Source organism: Coregonus clupeaformis, unplaced genomic scaffold (assembly GCF_020615455.1).
Source record: "Coregonus clupeaformis isolate EN_2021a unplaced genomic scaffold, ASM2061545v1 scaf2052, whole genome shotgun sequence".
In the NCBI taxonomy this organism is placed as follows: domain Eukaryota; kingdom Metazoa; phylum Chordata; class Actinopteri; order Salmoniformes; family Salmonidae; genus Coregonus; species Coregonus clupeaformis.
The window spans coordinates 65,919-85,855 of record NW_025535506.1 but is presented as its reverse complement, the minus strand read 5'-3'; the positions used below and the strand labels follow the sequence as shown (position 1 = coordinate 85,855).

Here is a 19,937-nt window from a genome sequence, read left to right as displayed (position 1 = left end):
AGTGATGAGCTTTGTGGGCACTATGGTGTTGATCGCTGAGCTATAGTCAATGAACAATATTCTCACATAGGTGTTCCTTTTGTCCAGGTGGGAAAGGGCAGTGTGGCGTGTGATTGAGATTGCGTCATCTGTGGATCTGTTGGGGCGATATGCGAATTGAAGTGGGTCTAGGGTATCCGGGATGATGCTGTTGATGTGAGCCATGACCAGCCTTTCAAAGCACTTCATGGCTACCGACGTGAGTGCTATGGGGCGGTAACCATTTAGGCAGGTTACCTTCGCTTCCTTGGGCACAGGGACTATGGTGGTCTGCTTGAAACATGTAGGTATTACAGACTCGGTCAGAGAGAGGTTGAAAATGTCAGTGAAGATACTTGCCAGTTGGTCCGCACATGTTTTGAGTACACGTCCTGGTAATCCATCTGGCCCTGTGGCTTTGTGAATGTTGACCTGTTTAAAGGTCTTGCTCACATAGGCTACCGAGAGCGTTATCACACAGTCGTCCAGAACAACTGGTGCTCTAATGCATGAATCAGTGTTGCTTGCCTCGAAGTGAGCATAAAAGGCATTTAGCTCGTCTGGTAGGCTTGCGTCACTGGGCAGCTCGCGGCTGGGTTTCCCTTTGTAGTCCATAATAGTTTTCAAGCCCTGCCACATCCGACGAGCGTCAGAGCCGGTGTAGTAGGATTCAATCTTAATAATAATATGCCATTTAGCAGACGCTTTTATCCAAAGCGACTTACAGTCATGCGTGCATAATTTTTTTTGTGTGTGGGTGGTCCCGGGGATCGAACCCACTACCCTGCCGTTACAAGCGCCGTGCTCTACGCTTAGCCTGTTTGATGGTTCGTCTGAGGGCGTAGCGGGATTTCTTATAAGCGTCCAAATTAGTGTCCCGCTCCTTGAAAGCGGCAGCTCTAGCCTTTAGCTCGATGCGGATGTTGCCTGTAATCTATGGCTTCTGGTTGGGATATGTACGTACGGTCACTGTGGGGACGTCGTCAATCGATGCACTAGTTGATGAAGCCGATGACTGAGGTGGTATACTCCTCAATGCCATTGGATGAATCCCGGAACATATTCCAGTCTGTGCTAGCAAAACAGTCCTGTAGCATCCGCGTCATCTGACCACTTCCGTATTGAGCGAGTCACTGGTAGTTCCTGCTTTAGTTTTTGCTTGTAAGCAGGAATCAGGAGGATATCATTATGGTCAGATTTGCCAAATGGAGGTTGAGGGAGAGCTTTGTATGCGTCTCTGTGTGTGGAGTAAAGGTGGTCTAGAGTTTTTTTCCCTCTGGTTGCACATGTGACATGCTGGTAGAAATTAGGTAAAACGGATTTAAGTTTGCCTGCATTAAAGTCCCTGGCCACTAGGAGCGCCGCTTCTGGATGAGCATTTTCTTGTTTTCTCATGGCCTCATACAGCTGATTGAGTGCGGTCTTAGTGCCAGCATCGGTTTGTGGTGGTAAATAGACGGCTACGAATAATATAGATGAGAACTCTCTTGGTAGATAGTGTGGTCTACAGCTTATCATAAGGTACTCTACCTCAGGCGAGCAATACCTCGAGACTTCTTTAATATTAGACATTAATATTTTGCACAGAATTCCATAGGTAACCTGATAATGATGTTGTGACATAGCTAGAGAATGTGAAATGTTTCATCATTGTAACATCCACACTGATATCTATCCAAAATGTACATCTTAGCACTATTGATAAAACAATCCTACAGTGTTAGAACAATGGTATTGTCCCTTGGAGGTTATTGGTAAAATGACCAGACAATTTATAAAGAGATAGATAGCGCAGGACCTGAATCCACATTTACTTCAGTAATGACAGCAGTCATTTTTGCGAAAAACAGTAGATGGCACAAGCACCCCTATTTGACCAAAGCACATTGACATTGCGCAAGAAGAAGTCCAAATGCGGAAGTAGACTACGTCATCAAAGTTGGCATGCCGTCGTACGCGCGTGGCGAAAATGGTGTCTGGTGCTGAACAACAACAGGGCCACAGAGCAGGGGTTTATAAACAGAAAAATAAAGGACATAAACATGGCAAACATCGGACGAAAGGAGAAATCGAACGGGAGAACAAGGGTACGTTTTTGAATGAGGAATGTGGCCCTTTCTGTCGCTGGTTGTAGCAATGGACATGCTGCTGCTGTCGAACACGTGCTTCAAGTTATGTTTCGGAAGTAGCTTTAGCTGTGTATGTGGGAACTCCATACTTTCGATGTCATATCGTGAAATGAGCGTTTAATCTCACTGTCATGTAACAGTTTAGCGTTCAAGCCTTGACACATGGTAGCTGATGAAATCAAACGACGATCGTCATTAGCTTGCGATAAGAAAGCATTACACATCACAATTCTGTAGCTAGACACATGGATGTGTCAAGGCTAGTAACTTAACAGTTCGTGGTAGTGTCTGTCAGTAATCACATCAACAGGACCATTCTCAAAACGCTCCCCTTACATTAGCGGACTAAACTCCACTCCATGGTGAAGGACATTTCTGATAACTCCACCAATGGAGTGGAACAGAAACCAGGCTTTATGGAATCTAGCTCCGACTAAATCGATTCGTCCAAGGTCAATACTTAAAAAAATGAACATTACGAAACGCCTACCTTGTACCCATGTTTGTCTTCTGTAGATACGTGCCTTTCTTTATTTGCAGAAATCCATATATTTTCAATAAACATTAATCAAATACAACCACTGACTGTTTCCTTGTTGAGATTCAATTGGCATTTGCGATGTGTTGCCATCTTAGAGCAACAGCAATGAGCAAACAGTGGTTGTATTTGATTAACGTTTATTGAAAATGTATAGATTTCATAATTAACGTTTTTTGAAGTATTGAGGTTGGGCGAATCAATGTAGTCAGAGCTAGATTCCACAAAGCCTGGTCTCTGCTCCACTCTGTTGGTGGAGTCATCAGAAACTTCCTTAACCGTGGAGTTTAGTCCGCTACCCTTACATCAACTGTAATTGTCTGTTAGTGCACATGTTGGTAGCCGATCTCTGTCATGTACCTTTGAATGATGTCATCCCCAACAGGTAGAGTGTCGGTGACTGCTCTTACCAAGAAACAGAGGAAAGAGGCGAGAAAGATGGACAAAAGACACAAAGCCAACCAGCTGCGGCAAAATAAGAAGGACCTGGTAAGATGCTCTTGCATTTGACACAATGTCACTTTGGAACCACAGTGGTATGAATCGGACAAGTTAAAGGTAGCGTTATGAAATTCCAACAAGGAGCACCGCAGATATTGAGATGAACGTGATGCAAGACTTTGCATTCACACAGAGTATCTGCTACAACGTGGTAGCTACAGGACCAAAACAGAGGAGAAGTTTAACATCGATGCGTTCTTAATTGTTGTGGAAATCGTCCCGATATTGCTATTACTTCATGCATTGCTGAGTCTACCTTTTAATGCTACGTGTTTGTCCTGTCCAGGTCCTGGCAGAGAAACGTCGTCTGGGCAGCAGGGATGGCCCACCCCACCTGGTGGCTGTGGTTGCCCTCCATGCAGGTGTGGATGCTGAGGCTGTGACCAGGCTGCTGCGGTGTGAGGAGGCTGGCGGGCTGGTGCGTGAGGAGAACAGTGTGTGCGGGGTCAGTGACAGCTTTGGCCTGGTCATGCCCCGCTTCAAACAGAGGTTCACCTTCCTCCGCCCAGACACAGGTAACTCACCGACTTGGCTACTACAATGTGATTGTGTTGTCAACACTAAAGTTATATAGATAATGACCTGATACTGATTTATAGTTTATGTAAGTATAATCCATGTCTGGCTGTACCGAACATTTATATGGGGCATTCTGAGTAATTCATTTACATTTTAATAATTTAGCAGACGCTCTTATCCATTGCGACTTACAGGAGCAATTAGGGTTAAGTGCCTTGCTCAAGGGCACATCAACATATTTTCCACCTAGTCAGCTCGGGGATTCGAACCAGTGACCTTTCGGTTACTGGCCTAATGCTCTTAACCGCTAGGCTACCTGCCATCATTCGATGCTAACACTAGTTCTGATCCGGTAACATTACCTCTGACTCTATGTCCTCCCTCTCCCTTCTCTCTCTAGCTGACATGCACTCTCTACTGGACGTGGTGAAGGTAGCAGACAGTCTGGTGTTTGTGCTGGACTCTACAGAAGGCTGGGACAGCTATGGAGACCACTGCCTCTCCTGTCTCTTTTCACAGGGGCTGCCCGCCCATGGTGAGCTTCCATACAAGCTATCCCAAATAGATGCTCACAGTACACTGGATTTTGTTCAACTTTTCCTCTCCCCTTGCTGATTAGCTAAATGTTTAGCAGATTACATACTGTAGATATTATACTGATTATTTTACTCAAAATCAACTACCCAACCCATTTTCTCTGCATACACTGTCATCTCTATTCTATATAACCTCCACTTCTCTCTCCTGTCATCTCTATCCTATATAACCTCCACTTCTCTCTCCTGTCATCTCTATCCTATATAACCTCCACTTCTCTCTCCTGTCATCTCTATCCTATATAACCTCCACTTCTCTCTCCCCCAGCTCTGGTGTGTCAGGGTGTTTCAGACCTGGCAGTGAAGAAGCGTGTGGACTCACGGCGGGCGCTGGCCAAGATATCCGAAATCCGCTTCCCTGGGGCGCGCCTCTTCCCCCTGGACTCAGACCAGGACGCCATACTGATGCTCAGACACCTGGGAGCACAGAGGCAGAGGAGGCTGGGCTTCCGCTCCCGTCGACCTCACCTCCTGGCCCAGCAGGTCTCCTACACCCCCAACAGCTCTGAGGAGGGGAGCGGGGGAGCCCCCACGGGCCTGGGGACCCTGCGTGTGTCTGGGTATGTCCGAGGCTGCCCTCTGCAGGTGGACAGGCTGGTGCACATCTCTGGATTTGGAGACTTCCAGCTCAGTCAGATCGATGCGCCCATAGACCCTCTTCCCCTCAACTCTATGACCCCTCGCCCTGCCAAGCCAGGGAAGGAAGGAGACGTAGACATGCAGGTGGGTCTCTCAAAATCAAACCAAATGTATTTATAAAGCCCTTTTACATCAGCAGATATCGCAAAGTGCTTATACAGAAACCCAGCCTAAAACCCCAAAGAGCAAGCGATGCAGATGGAGAAGCACAGTGGTTAGGAAAAACTCCCTAGGAAGAAACCTAGAGAGGAGCCAGTCTCTGAGGGGTGGCCAGTCCTCTTCTGGCTGAGATTTAGAAGAGTACATGGCCATTAAGGCCAGATCGTTCTTCAAGATGTTCAAATGTTCATAGATGACCAGCAGAGTCAAATAATAATCACAATGGTTGTAGAGGTTGCAACAGGTCAGTACATTAGGAGTAAATGTCAGTTGGCTTTTCATAGCCGAGCATTCAGAGGTTGAGGCTGCAGGTGCGGTAGAGAGAGGAAAACAGCACGTCCGGTGAGAGGTAGCACGTCCGGTGAACCGGTCAGGGTTCCATAGGCAGAACAGTTAACTGGAGCAGCAGCACCACCTGGGTTACAGGGACAGCCAGGAGTCATCAGGCCAGGTAGGCCTGAGGCATTGTCCTAGGGCTCAGGTTGTCCGGGAGGGGAGGGAGAGAGAATTAGAGGGTGCATACTTAAATTCACACGGGACACCAGATAAGACAGGATAATTTCACCAGATAGGACAGACTGACCCTAGCCCCCCCGGCACATAGACTACTGTAGCATAGATAATGGAGGCTGAGACGGTGATTCGAGGGACACTGTGGGCCTGTCTGCCGATACCCCCGGACAGGGCCAACCAGGCAGGATATAACCCCACCCACTTTGCCAAAGCACAGCCCCCACCCCACTGGAGGGATATCAACAGACCACCAATTTACTGAGTATAGCCCACGAAGATCTCCTCCACTGCACGTGCCCGAGGGGGCGCAAAACCGGACAGGAAGATCACGTCAGTGACTCAACCCCCGGTCAGAGGCAGAGAATCCTAGTGGAGAGAGGGGAGCCGGCCAGGTAGAGACGGCAAGGGTGGTTTGTCACTCCATTGCCTTGCCCTTCACCTTAGCACCCCTGGGTCAGACTACACTCAATCATAGGACCTACTGAAGAGATGTCTTCAGTAAGACTTAAGGGTCGAGACGGAGTCGGAGTCTCTCTCAAGGATCAGCAGACCATTCCGTAAAAATGTTGCTCTATAGGAGAAAGCCCTGCCTCCAGCTGTTTGCTTAGAAATTCGAGGGACAATGAGGACTGCGTCTTGTGACCGTAGCGTACGTGTAGGTATGTACGGCAGGACCAAGTCGGAGAGATGGGTAGGAGTAAGTCCAGGTAATGCTTTGTAGGTTAGTAGTAAAACCTTGAAATCAGCCCTAGCCTTAACAGGAAGCCAGTGTAGAGAGGCTAGAACAGGAGTAATATGATCAATTTATTTAGGTTCTAGTCAAGATTCTAGCAGCCGTGTTTAGCACTAACTGAAGTTTATTTAGTGCTTTATCCGGGTAGCCGGAGAGTAGAGCATTGCAGTACTCTAATCTAGAATGGCATGGATTAGCTTTTCTGCATCATTTCTGGACAAAAGGTTACTGATTTTTGCAATGTTACGAAGATGGTCACAGCTTATCACGGGCTGATATCATTACATTGAAAATTGACAGTGATTTAATTAATCATTTACAAACACTAGTAAAGACATTTATCAGCGCTGCTTCTGCTCGTTGACAGTAGGTGCTAACTGCTCTCTATGCGTTTCAGGATGGTGGTGTTGATGAGGTGGCATCAGTGCGGGTGCTGATGAAGGCAGACCCAGCTCGCAGGGAGAGTCTGCAGGCCGAGGCAGAGGTAGACCCCATGGATGGAGAGCAGACCTGGCCCACTGATACTGAACTGCTGGAGGCTGAAGGTAAAGGGAGAGAGTGGGCAGAGTTGTAGAGGGTCGCTACATTGAATTACATGATAGATCTATGGTCGCAGTGCTCTTGTTGGCATGGGTACTTTGAACCGGTTCATGTCAACACATTGAGTTTACTATTCTCTCTGGGTTGACAATGTAATGAACGTATCTCTAATAAATGTTTCTCCTCGTCCTTCCCTCAGAGGCCAGAAAGAGCAAGCGTGTTATGAAGGTGCCTAAGGGGACATCAGACTACCAGGCCACGTGGATTGTGGATGAGGAGGATGAGAATTGCGAGGAGGATGAAGAGAGCACTGACGATGAGGATGATGAGGATTTGATGATGGACGAGTCCATAGATGGAGAGGACCTTGACTCTCAGGTGGTGAGTACACTCCACAGCCTGGGAAACTGAAAAGGCTGCACAGAAGAATGCTTATGTATGTATTTCCGGCACGTATAGCATTAGTTTCAAGTTTTAATGTCACGTGCACAAGTACAGTGAAATGCCTTTCTTGCAAGCACTAAACCCAACAATGCAGTAATCCATATCAATGAAATACTAAAAAATAACAAGGTAGAACAAAAACACGTGAGAAATAGAAATTAGAACACGAGAAAGTAAGAAGCTATATACAGGGTCAGTTTCAATACCATATTTACAATGTGCAGGAATACTGGGGTGATAGAGGATGATATGTATAGGGGTAAGATGACTAGGCATCAGGATGTAAGACAGAGTAGCAGCAGCGTAAATGAAGATTGTATGTGAGTGTGTGTCGAGTCAGTATGAATGTGTGCATGTTATCTGTTAGTTTGTTGTGGTGTCAGTGTGCGTGAATGTGTAGAGTCCTATGAGTGTTCATAGAGACGGTGGAAAAAGAAATACAAGGGTTAACTCAGTCCGCGTAGCCATTTAATACAGAAGAAAGAGCGACAACCGTTGTGCTGACCACATCCTGTCCCAGGGCATTGGGTGCACTGCTAAGGTGTTTGTTTACCCTCTGCCTGTTGCCATGGTAATAGTGAAACCACTAAAGGAAAGCATAAGCAGAAGAGGTAGTGCAAGGAGAAGAGGGTGATCCGTTGGTAGTCTGAGTTGATTGTTGAGATGTCTGAACTGATGTGGGGTGATGCGGAAGACGTCAGGGGGAAGCAGCTCGGACAGGACAATGATTGGTGGAGAAAAAAAGTGGCGGACGCCGAACAGTTCAGTGTGTGGTTGGGGGTGGAAGAGTGTATACGTGACCCGTGGTTAGTGCGCAGTGCGGCACAGCACCACTGTTTGTTTTCTCAGTGTCTGCCTCTGGGCTGTAGTGCCAGGCTGCTCACCTTGGCAACAATAGTGTTTGGAGCAGGGGTCCCGAGAGAAGCCTCCTGACTTCCTGCTCCGTGGACACAACTTCCTGTCTGGACCAGGGGAGGGGCCGGCCATTTATTTATAACAGCCCTGCTTGAAAGAAGGGGGGAAAATCTTCAATGGTCGAAAAGGTTCAGCTCCAGTTATTAGCATGTGTTTGATGTCGGGGTTAGACAGGATTTAACATCTAGGAGATGTTAACAATGGATGAAATGGTGCTGATCATTATTATTATTGCAGCTGGGATTGTTCTAAAGGTTGTGAATCTACCCCATGCAGTGTGGATTCCCCCCTCATGTATCTCTCGCTTACTGTAGTGCCACTTCCGTGAGAACCACTTGTACACTTCTTCTAACTTCATTACTGGAAATTAGGTTTATAACTAGTATAAAGGCCTTGTCTTTAACCTAATTTAAGACCAGTTGTTCACATTACATATATGATGTAGTAGTATACAGCTCTGCAGTAGAAACTTGTGATGGGGGAAAAAATCGATAGTTACATGTCGGGATATAATTTGACGATATATCGTATTGTTTTGACAATATCACAATATTATTTTTGCGCTAGTTGGCTGTACCTGCACCAAAACTCAAGTATTTTCCCCTTCATAGCTTGTTCTCCATCTTCTTTTTAAAGGAGACCAGTTTTTCACCACTTTTATTTCTATGACTGTTCAACTCATTTTCTCATGGCTCTCTCTTGTCCCTCTGCAGCAGACATATGGTGAGAAATATGTTTGGAACATCGAATTGCAATAAAATCACAGTATTGATCCGCAAGACGTATAGAATCGTGAGAATCACGATACATATCGAATCGGCACCGAAGTATCGTGATAATATCGTATTGTGAGGTGCCTGGCAATTCCCAGCCCTAGTAGAAACTTCCTGTATTTTCCTGTTTGGTTTAGGATGCTGCTTCAGGTGGTGGCTCTGATGAGGAGGATGAGGAGGAAGAGCTGAATTCCACATCAGACAAGGGTGGAGCAGACCAGCGTTATGATGAGCACATGGATGAGGCGGAGGAAGGGGAGGGCTTAAAACGCTACAGGGAGGCTCGGGCCAATGAGATGTTCCCAGATGAAGTGGACACACCTCTAGACCAATCGGCTAAGAACAGGTAAGGGCATGACTATCATATTGTCTACTACCAAACACAGTGGCCCCTTACTTTTCCTTCAGTGCAGTATAGGACCCTCTGCTCTCAGTGTAGGCTACAACACAGAGGGGGCTGTCTAAGCAAAACCATTCAACCGATCCATGAAAACGACATGCAACATCGGCAGTTGACCCATGGCTCACACACAGGTAACTGCCAAAATAAAGGAAATGGCAACATAAAGTGTCTTAATAGGGCATTGGGTCGCCAAAACAGCTTCAGTGCACCTTGGCATAGATTCTACAAGTGTCTGGAACTCTATTGGAGGGATGCAACACCATTCTTACACGATAAATTCAGTCTTTTGGTGTTTTGTTGATCGTGGTGGAAAACGCTGTCTCGGGTGCCGCTCCAGAATCTCCGATAAGTGTTAAATTGGGTGACTGGTGACTAAGACACACATACCCTTTAAACCCCCTATGCTCCTTTGAGACCCCTCTTTCAAGGTCACTGAGATCTCTTCTTCCAGCCATGGTAGCCAAAATAATGGGCAACTGGACCTATTTATACATGACCCTAAGCATGTTACCTTTATTTAGGCAGTTACCTGTACATTTGAGTTGATATTTACATTTGGGAAAATGGTCACGCAGAATGTGATAACCTTGAAGAACAGCTCATTTCCAGCCAGTGACTTGATCCTGACCTCTAATCAAAGGGCCAGTGCACTCCAAGATTTAACATTTATTTGAGCAACACTCAGGGGAAAGTCTGAGGGGGGAGGAATGCACCAAACAAGTCGAACAGATGGTCATATGTAATAGACAATGCCTTCGAGCCGTTAACGCCCAAACTTTACTTTCCAGGAAGACTGGCCCAGCGTAATTACTAAGCTATATGTTGACGTTGCTAATTTCCTGTGTGCTCAGGTTCCAGCGTTATAGGGGCCTGAAGAGTTTCCGCTCCTCCCCCTGGGACCCCATGGAGAACCTGCCTGCAGACTACTCCCGCATCTTCCAGTTCCAGAGCTTTGAGCGCACACGCCGCCGCGTACTAGCGGAGGCTGCGCAGGAGGAAGAGGGGGCCATGGTAAGAGGCTGCCTTGTGTGTGACATGTTTCAACCCTGTTCCCTCTCTGTGCCCCCAATCTATTAAGTCTGCTCTGCTCTCTAGGTGGGCTGGTATGTGACCCTCCATGTAGTGGATGTACCCCCCACGGTGATGGAGAGTGTCCAGGCAGGCAGGCCTCTGGTGCTGATCTCCTTACTGCCACATGAACAGAAGGTATACTGTATTGGGATACTCCTGAATTATTGTGTCCTAAGTCTAAAAGTTAATAATTGTAACCCATTTCTGCTGTAAAATATGTTGGTAAAGGTGTAGACAAACTACAGAAAAATATAAATTATGAATATATATACACACTACCGTTCAAAAGTTTGGGGTCACTTAGAGATTTCCTTGTTTTCGAAAGAAACAATTTTATTTAACCTTTACTTAACCAGGTAAGACAGTTGAGAACAAGTTCTCATTGCAACTAGTTGAGTATCTGGAGCATCAGCCATTGTGGGTTCGATTACAGGCTCAAAATGGCCAGAAACAAATCACTTTCTTCTGAAACTCGTCAGTCTATTCTTTTTCTGAGAAATGAAGGCTATTCGATGCGAGAAATTGCCAAGAAACTGAAGATCTCGTACAATGCTGTGTACTACTCCCTCCACAGAACAGCGCAAACAGGCTCTAACCAGAATAGAAAGAGGAGTGGGAGGCCCCGGTGCACAACTGAGCAAGAGGACTAATACATTAGTGTCTAGTTTGAGAAACAGACGCCTCACAGGTCCTCAACTGGCAGCTTCATTAAATAGTACCCGCAAAACACCAGTCTCAACGTCAACAGTGAAGAGGCGACTCCGGGATGCTGACCTTCTAGGCAGAGTTGCAAAGAAAAAGCCATATCTCAGACTTTTCTTTTTATTGGCCAGTCTGAGATATGGATTTTTCTTTGCCACCCTGCCTAGAAGGTCAGCATCCCGGAGTCGCCTCTTCACTGTTGACATTGAGACTGGTGTTTTGCGGGTACTATTTAATGAAGCTGCCAGTTGAGGACCTGTGAGGGGTCTGTTTCTCAAACTAGACACTCTAACAGCTTTGCACACTCTTGGCATTCTCTCAACCAGCTTCACCTGGAATGCTTTTCCAACAGTCTTGAAGGAGTTCCTATAGTGAGGGAAAAAAGTATTTGATCCCCTGCTGATTTTGTACGTTTGCCCACTGACAAAGACATGATCAGTCTATCATTTTAATGGTAGGTTTATTTGAAGAGTGAGAGACAGAATAACAACAAAAAAATCCAGAAAAACGCATGTCAAAATGTTTTACATTTATTTGAATTTTAATGAGGGAAATAAGTATTTGACCCCTCTGCAAAACATGACTTAGTACTTGGTGGCAAAACCCTTGTTGGCAATCACAGAGGTCAGACGTTTCTTGTAGTTGGCCACCAGGTTTGCACACATCTCAGGAGGGATTTTGTCCCACTCCTCTTTGCAGATCTTCTCCCAAGTCATTAAGTTTTCGAGGCTGACGTTTGGCAACTCGAACCTTCAGCTCCCTCCACAGATTTTCTATGGGATTTAGGTCTGGAGACTGGCTAGGCCATTCCAGGACCTTAATGTGCTTCTTCTTGAGCCACTCTTTTGTTGCCTTGGCCATGTGTTTTGGGTCATTGTCATGCTGGAATACCCATCCACGACCCATTTTCAATGCCCTGGCTGAGGGAAGGAGGTTCTCACCCAAGATTTGACGGTACATGGCCCTGTCCATCGTTCCTTTGATGTGGTAAAGTTGTCCTGGCCCCTTAGCAGAAAAACACCCCCAAAGCATAATGTTTCCACCTCCATGTTTGACGGTGGGGATGGTGTTCTTGGGGTCATAGGCAGCATTCCTCCTCCTCCAAACACAGCGAGTTGAGTTGATGCCAAAGAGATCGATTTTGGTCTCATCTGACCACAACACTTTCACCCAGTTCTCAGCTGAATCATTCAGATGTTCATTGGCAAACTTCAGACGGGTCTGTATATGTGCTTTCTTGAGCAGGGGGACCTTGCGGGCGCTGCAGGATTTCAGTCCTTCACGGCATAGTGTGTTACCAATTGTTTTCTTGGGGACTATGATCCCAGTTGCCTTGAAATCATTGACAAGATTCTCCCGTGTAGTTCTGGGCTGATTCCTCACCGTTCTCATGATCATTGCAACTCCACGAGGTGAGATCCTGCATGGAGCCCCAGGCCGAGGGAGATTGACAGTTATTTTGTGTTTCTTCCATTTGCGAATAATCGCACCAACTGTTGTCACCTTCTCACCAAGCTGCTTGGCGATGGTTTTGTAGCCCATTCCAGCCTTGTGTAGGTCTACAATCTTGTCCCTGACATACTTGGAGAGCTCTTTGGTCTTGGTCATGGTGGAGAGTTTGGAATCTGATTGATTGCTTCTGTGGACAGGTGTCTTTTATACAGGTAACAAGCTAAGATTATGAGTACTCCCTTTAAGAGTGTGCTCCTAATCTCAGCTCGTTACCTGTATAAAAGACACCTGGGAGCCAGAAATCTTTCTGATTGAGAGGGGGTCATACTTATTTCCCTAATTAAAATGCAAATCAATTTATAACATTTTTGACATGTGTTTTTCTGGATTTTTTTGTTGTTATTCTATTTCTCACTGTTCAAATAAACCTACCATTAAAATTATAGACAGATAATTTATTTGTCAGTGGGCAAACGTACAAAATCAGCAGGGGATCAAATACTTTTCCCCCTCACTGTACATATGCTGAGCACTTGTTGGCTGCTTTTCCTTCACTCTGCGGTCCGACTCATCCCAAACCATCTCAATTTATTTGAGGTCGGGGGATTTTGGAGGCCAGGTCATCTGATGCAGCACTGCATCACTCTCCTTCTTGGTAAAATAGCACTTACACAGCCTGAAGGTGTGTTGGGTCATTGTCCTGTTGAAAAACAAATGATAGTCCCACTAAGCCCAAATCAGATGGGATGGTGTATCGCTGCAGAATGCTGTGGTAGCCATGCTGGTTAAGTGTGCCTTGAATTCTAAATAAATCACAGACAGTGTCACCAGCAAAGCACCCCCACAACATAACACCTCCTCCTCCATGCTTTACGGTGTGAAATACACATGCGGAGATCATCCGTTCACCCACACCGCGTCTCACAAAGAAATGGCGGCTGGAACCAAAGATCTCCAATTTGGACTCCAGACCAAAGGACACATTTCCACCGGTCTAATGTCCATTGCTCGTGTTTCTTGGCCCAAGCACGTCTCTTCTTCTTATTGGTGTCCTTTAGTAGTGGTTTCTTTGCAGCAATTTGACGATGAAGGCCTGATTCACGCAGTCTCCTCTGAAGAGTTGATGTTGATGTCTTTTACTTGAACTATAAAGCATTTATTTGGTCTGCAATTTCTGAGGCTGGTAACTCTAATGAATTTATTCTCTACAGCAGAGGTAACTCTGGGTCTTCCATTCCTTTGGCGGTCCTCATGAGAGCCAGTTTTATCATAGCGCTTGATGGTTTTTGCGACTACACTTTTAGAAACGTTCCGTATTGACTGACCTTCATGTCTTAAAGTAATGATGGACTGTTGTTTCTCTTTGCTTATTTGAGCTGTTCTTGCCATAATATGGACTTGGTCTTCTACCAAATAGGGCTATCTTCTGTATTCCCCCCTACCTTGTCACAACACAACTGATTAGCTCAAACGCATTAAGAAGGAAAGAAATTCCACAAATTACCTTTTAAGAAGGCACACCTGTTAATTGAAATGCATTCCAGGTGACTACCTAATGAAGCTGGTTGAGAGAATGCCAAGAGTGTGCAAAGCTGTCATCAAGGCAAAGTGTGGCTATTTGAAGAATCTCAAATATAAAATATATTTTGATTTGTTTAACACTTTTTTGGTTACTACATGATTCCATATGTGTTATTTCATAGTTTTGATGTCTTCACTATATATCTACAATGTAAAAATAAGAAAAACCCTTGAATGAGTAGGTGTGACTTTTGACTGGTAGTGTACATGAACAATGATTGTAAAGCTTAGAAAAACAATAAAACACTATGCACAATGACTACCTTTAACAATTTCCACAGAAAATTGAACCAAACACATTTACTTGAAGAACAGAATGACTGCACAAACAGCACAAACCGTCATTCTGTTACCAAATATAAAATATATTTTCATTTGTTTAACACTTTTTGGGTTACTACAGTGGCTTGCGAAAGTGTTCACCCCCCTTGGCATTTTTCCTATTTTGTTGCCTTACAACCTGGAATTAAAATTGATTTTTTGGGGGGTTTTATAATTTCATTTACACAACATACCTACTACTTTGAAGATGCAGAATATTTTTTATTGTGAAACAAACAAGAAATAAAACAAAAAAAACAACTTGAGTGTGCATAACTATTCACCCCCACCAAAGTAAGTCAATACTTTGTAGAGCCACCTTTTGCAGCAATTACAGCTGCAAGTCTCTTGGGGTATGTCTCTATAAGCTTGGCACAGCTAGCCACTGGGATTTTTGCCCATTCTTCAAGGCAATACTGCTCCAGATCCTTCAAGTTGGATGGGTTCTGCTGGTGTACAGCAATCTTTAAGTCATACCACAGATTCTCAGTTGGATTGAGGTCTGGGCTTTGACTAGGCCATTCCAAGACATTTAAATGTTTCCCTTTAAACCACTCGAGTGTTGCTTTAGCAGTATGCTTAGGGTCATTGTCCTGCTGGAAGGTGAACCTCTGTCCCAGTCTCTCAAATCTCTGGAAGACTGAAACAGGTTTCCCTCAAGAATTTCCCTGTATTTAGCGCCATCCATCATTCCTTAAATTCTGACCACTTTATTCTGGCCACTCTTCCGTAAAGCCCAGCTCTGTGGAGTGTACGGCTTAAAGTGGTCCTATGGACAGATACTCTAATCTCCGCTGTGGAGCTTTGCAGCTCCTTCAGGGTTATCTTTTGTCTCTTTGTTGCCTCTCTGATTAATGCCCTCCTTGCCTGGTCCCTGAGTTTTGGTGGGCAGCCATATTCTTTCCATTTTTTAATAATGGGTTTAATGGTGCTCCGTGGGATGTTCAAAGTTTCAGATATTTTTTTTATAACCCAACCCTGATCTGTACTTCTCCTCAACTTTGTCCCTGACCTGTTTGGAGAGCTCCTTGGTCTTCATGGTACCGCTTGCTTGGTGGTGCCCCTTGCTTAGTGGTGTTGCAGATACTGGGGCCTTTCAGAACAGGTGTGTGTGTGTGTGTATATATATACTGAGATCATGTGACACTTAGATTGCACACAGGTGGACTTTATTTAACTAATTATTTGACTTCTGAAGGTAATTTGTTGCACCAGATCTTATTTAGGGGCTTCATAGCAAAGGTGAATACTAATGCATGCACCACTTTTCCATTATTTATTTTGTAGAATTTTGAGACAAGTAATTTTTTTCATTTCACTTCACCAATTTGGACTATTTTGTGTATGTCCATTACATGAAATCCAAATAAAAATCCATTTATATTACAGGTGTAATGCAAAAAAATAGGAAGAACGCCAAGGGGGCTGAATACTTTTCCAAAGGCACTATTCCATATGTGTTATTTCATAGTTTTGATGTCTTCGGTTATTCTACAATGTAGAAAATAGTAAAAAATAAAGAAAAACCCTGGAATGAGTAGGTGTTCTAAAACTTTTGACCGGTAGTGTATATACACACATATGACCAGGAGTATGTGGACACTTGCTCGTCGAACATCTCATTCCAAAATCATGGGCATTAATATGGAGTTGGTCCCCCCTTTGCTGCTATAACAGCCTCCACTCTTCTGGAAAGGCTTTCCACTAGATGTTGGAACATTGCTGCGGAGACTTGCTTCCATTCAGTCCAAGATCATTAGTGAGGTCGGACACTGATGTTGGGCGATTAGGCCTGGCTTGCAGTCGGCGTTGTAATTCATCCCAAAGGTGTTCGATGGAGTTGAGGCCAGGGCTCTGTGCTGGCCAGTCAAGTTCTTCCACACCGATCTCGACAAACAGTTTCTGTATGGACATCGCTTTGTGCACGGGGGCATTGTCTTGCTGAAACAGGAAAGGGCCTTCTCCACAAAGTTGCAAGCACAGAATCGTCTAGAATGTCATTGTATGCTGTAGCGTTAAGATTTCCCTTCACTGGAACTAAGGGGCCTAGCCTGAACCATGAAAAACAGCCCCAGACCATTATTCCTCCTCCACCAAACTTTGCAGTTTGCACTATGCATTCGGGCAGGTAGCGTTCTTCTGGCATCCGCCAAACCAATATTTGTCCGTCGGACTGCCAGATGGTGAAGCGTGATTCATCACTCCAGATTCCAATGGTGGCAAGCTTTACACCACTCCAAACGAACAGTTCTTGTGCTGACGTTGCTTCCAGAGGCAGAGTGGGACTCGGTAGTGATTTTTGCAACCGAGGACAGATTATTTTTACGCGCTACAGCACTCAGCGGTCCTGTTCTGTGAGCTTGTGTGGCCTTCCACTTTGCGGCTGAGTCGTTGCTCCTAGACGTTTCCACTTAACAATAACAGCACTTTAAAAAACAAGCACTTGACTGGGGCAGTTCTGGCAGGGCAGAAATTTGACACTGACTTGTTGGAAAGGTGGCATCCTATGACGATGCCACGTTGAAATTCACTGAGCTCTTCAGTACGGGCCATTCTACTGCCAGTGTTTGTCTATGGGGATTGCATGGCTGTGTGCTCGATTTTATACACCTGTCGGCAATGGGTGTGGCTGAAATAGCCGAATCCACTAATTTGAAGGGGTGTCCACATACGTTTGGCTATGTAGTATGTTTGTTTATTTATATATATCTAAAAATTATAATTCTAACAACCCTAGCTAATGGTCTTAACTCTATAGTTCGTTAAACTATTCTTCCAGCTCCTTACCCTTTGATTGCTTTCCATCCTGTGTGATCAGATGTCAGTGATGCACATGCTGGTGAGGAGACACCCCAGCAACACAGACCCTATCAAATCTAAAGAGGAGCTGGTGTTCCACTGTGGATTCAGGAGGTTCAGGGCCTGCCCCATCTTCTCCCAGCACACATCAGGTAGGGAGACCTGGCTAAACAGCACCATTTATGTCTTGAACAAAATTGAATAAAAAGTATGGCAAATATGCTGACACTGTGTGGACTGGAGTATTGTGTTTTGGCCAGCTTTCAGCACTTTAGCATTAACAAAGCAAGTGATACAACCATTCATTTTATCTGTTTATGTCTACAGTCAGTGTTAGGCTCGGTGTTGTATCTAACCTGTGATTGTCTCTCTCTCCAGCCGACAAGCACAAGCTGGAGCGTTTCCTTCGTGCCGATGCTCCAACGGTGGTTTCTGTGTATGCCCCCATCACATTCCCCACCGCTGGGGTACTGCTCTTCAAACAGAGGGAGGATGGTAAGGGCCTGGATAGTGATGTTTGACTGACTTAGTATTTCTCTACCTGTTTGAGGATGGGGAAGGACAGAGGAACACACAGCCATTCTTTGCTTCTGTGTCCATATAAATGTCTGTGTATCTGTGTGGCTGAATTTGTGTGTTTACCTGTATTTGAACCTGTATCTCTTCTGTTCTCTACTTGTATTTGAACATGTATCTCTCCTGTTTACCTGTATTTGAACCTGTATCTCTCCTGTTCTCTACCTGTATTTGAACCTGTATCTCTCCTGTTCTCTACCTGTATCTCTCCTGTTCTCTACCTGGATCTCTCCTGTTCTCTACCTGTATTTGAGCCTGTATCTCTCCTGTTCTCTACCTGTATTTGAACCTGTATCTCTCCTGTTCTCTACTTGTATTTAAACATGTATCTCTCCTGTATCTCTCCTGTTTACCTGTATTTGAGCCTGTATCTCTCCTGTTCTCTACCTGTATTTGAACCTGTATCTCTCCTGTATTTGAACCTGTATCTCTCCTGTTCTCTACCTGTATCTCTCCTGTTCTCTACCTGTATTTGAGCCTGTATCTCTCCTGATCTCTACCTGTATTTGAGCCTGTATCTCTCCTGATCTCTACCTGTATTTGAGCCTGTTTCTCTCCTGATCTCTACCTGCATTTGAGTCTGTATCTCTCCTGTTCTCTACCTGTATTTGAGCCTGTATCTCTCCTGATCTCTACCAGTATTTGAGCATGTATCTCTCCTGTTCTCTACCTGTATCTCTCCTGTATCTCTCCCGTATTTAAGCCTGTATCTCTCCCCCAGGCATACAGGACCTGGTGGGAACAGGCAGTCTGCTGAGCTGTGACCCCCAGCGTGTGGTGCTGAAGAGGATTGTGTTGAGTGGACACCCCTTCAAGATCAACCGCCGGTCCGCTGTCTGCAGATACATGTTCTTCAACAGGGGTGAGGGGGCACTGAGCTGAGCACTACATGTTTCCCAGTAATACCCACATAACTTCTCAGTCTGTCCCAAATGGTACCCCATTCCCTTTATAGTGCACTACTTTTGACCAGGTCCATTTGGCCCACAACTTCTGTCGTACTACCAACGTGGAAAGGAAATGGCTCTGACTCACCTGTGGTTTTCATGATGCATTTTCATTTTAATTGACCTCTGTACTCTTTTCTCTCTGATAGACGACATCCTGTGGTTTAAGCCTGTTGAGCTGAGAACCAAGTGGGGCCGGAGAGGACACATCAAGGAGGCCCTAGGTACAGAGGAAACCTAATCCTTGTCAATACTGTTCAGTGACATGAAAAAATGTTGCCTTCATTGGGCAATTGTGAAAACCTTACCTAAACCTGTATGTGGGTATGTTTTTCAGGTACTCATGGACACATGAAGTGTGTATTTGACAGCCAGATGCGGTCTCAGGATACTGTCATGATGAACCTGTATAAGAGGGTCTACCCTCGCTGGACGTATGACCCCTATGTGCCTCTGCCCCTGCCCTGGGTCAAGGGAGAAGGGACTCAGGTGCCGGATGATTTTGACATGGAGTAGGTGGAGGTCTGTTGCAAGAGGTGTGTTATGAGTGTTGGAGACTGACTTGCATGGACTGTGGCGATTACATTTTCACTCCAAGCGATGGATTGTAATTTGTATTAAATAAAACCAATTAGACCAAATCACTTGTTTCTTTATTTCATTTGAAAACATCCTTGTGGTCCAGTTAGTTCATTTACTGGCCATTAGATGGCAACAGTATATAAGAGGAAACTGGCTTTTTATTTCAGTGACTGATAGCTGGGTGGAACTGAAATCACTGATTATCTAAGCGCCATGCACTGTCATGTCCCTGTACTCAAACACAAATAACTTGATCAAACATGAAGATAATGTTGAGGCATAATCAGAGCGAGCATGTTCAGATCAATAATACTGTTGTACAGATTCCATTCTCAACTTCAACATGTTTGGCACATGAATTGCACAGAAATTTAAAATCTTAACAACCATGATCACAACTTTGGATGAACTAGCTTGCCTTTCCTATTTAGGTTCATTGCTCACTGTTGTGGGAAGTCTTCTCCAGCTCTTTCAACTACCATTCCT

General features: G+C 45.0%; 1 protein-coding gene across 1 annotated transcript; it reads left to right on the top strand.

Moving 5' to 3' along the window:
• Nucleotides 1-1,932: 1,932 nt before the first annotated feature.
• On the top strand, nt 1,933-19,510 carry LOC121567979 (pre-rRNA-processing protein TSR1 homolog). The gene is made up of 15 exons (XM_041878410.2): nt 1,933-2,105; nt 3,071-3,174; nt 3,473-3,701; nt 4,106-4,240; nt 4,570-5,024; nt 6,743-6,890; nt 7,085-7,266; nt 9,155-9,363; nt 10,272-10,431; nt 10,516-10,626; nt 17,366-17,498; nt 17,725-17,841; nt 18,644-18,784; nt 19,019-19,093; nt 19,207-19,510. The coding sequence occupies exons 1-15, from the start codon at nt 1,988-1,990 to the stop codon at nt 19,383-19,385; spliced, it is 2,496 nt and encodes an 831-aa protein (XP_041734344.2). The 5' UTR covers nt 1,933-1,987; the 3' UTR covers nt 19,386-19,510.
• Nucleotides 19,511-19,937: the final 427 nt, after the last annotated feature.

Excerpts from the sequence above, each read along its gene's own strand:
- LOC121567979 (XM_041878410.2), top strand. The coding sequence starts at position 1,988 with ATGGTGTCTGGTGCTGAACAACAACAGGGCCACAGAGCAGGGGTTTAT. Across the intron at positions 5,025-6,742 it reads AAGGAGACGTAGACATGCAG|GATGGTGGTGTTGATGAGGT; the intron begins GTGGGTCTCTCA and ends TATGCGTTTCAG. Across the intron at positions 18,785-19,018 it reads ATACATGTTCTTCAACAGGG|ACGACATCCTGTGGTTTAAG; the intron begins GTGAGGGGGCAC and ends TCTCTCTGATAG.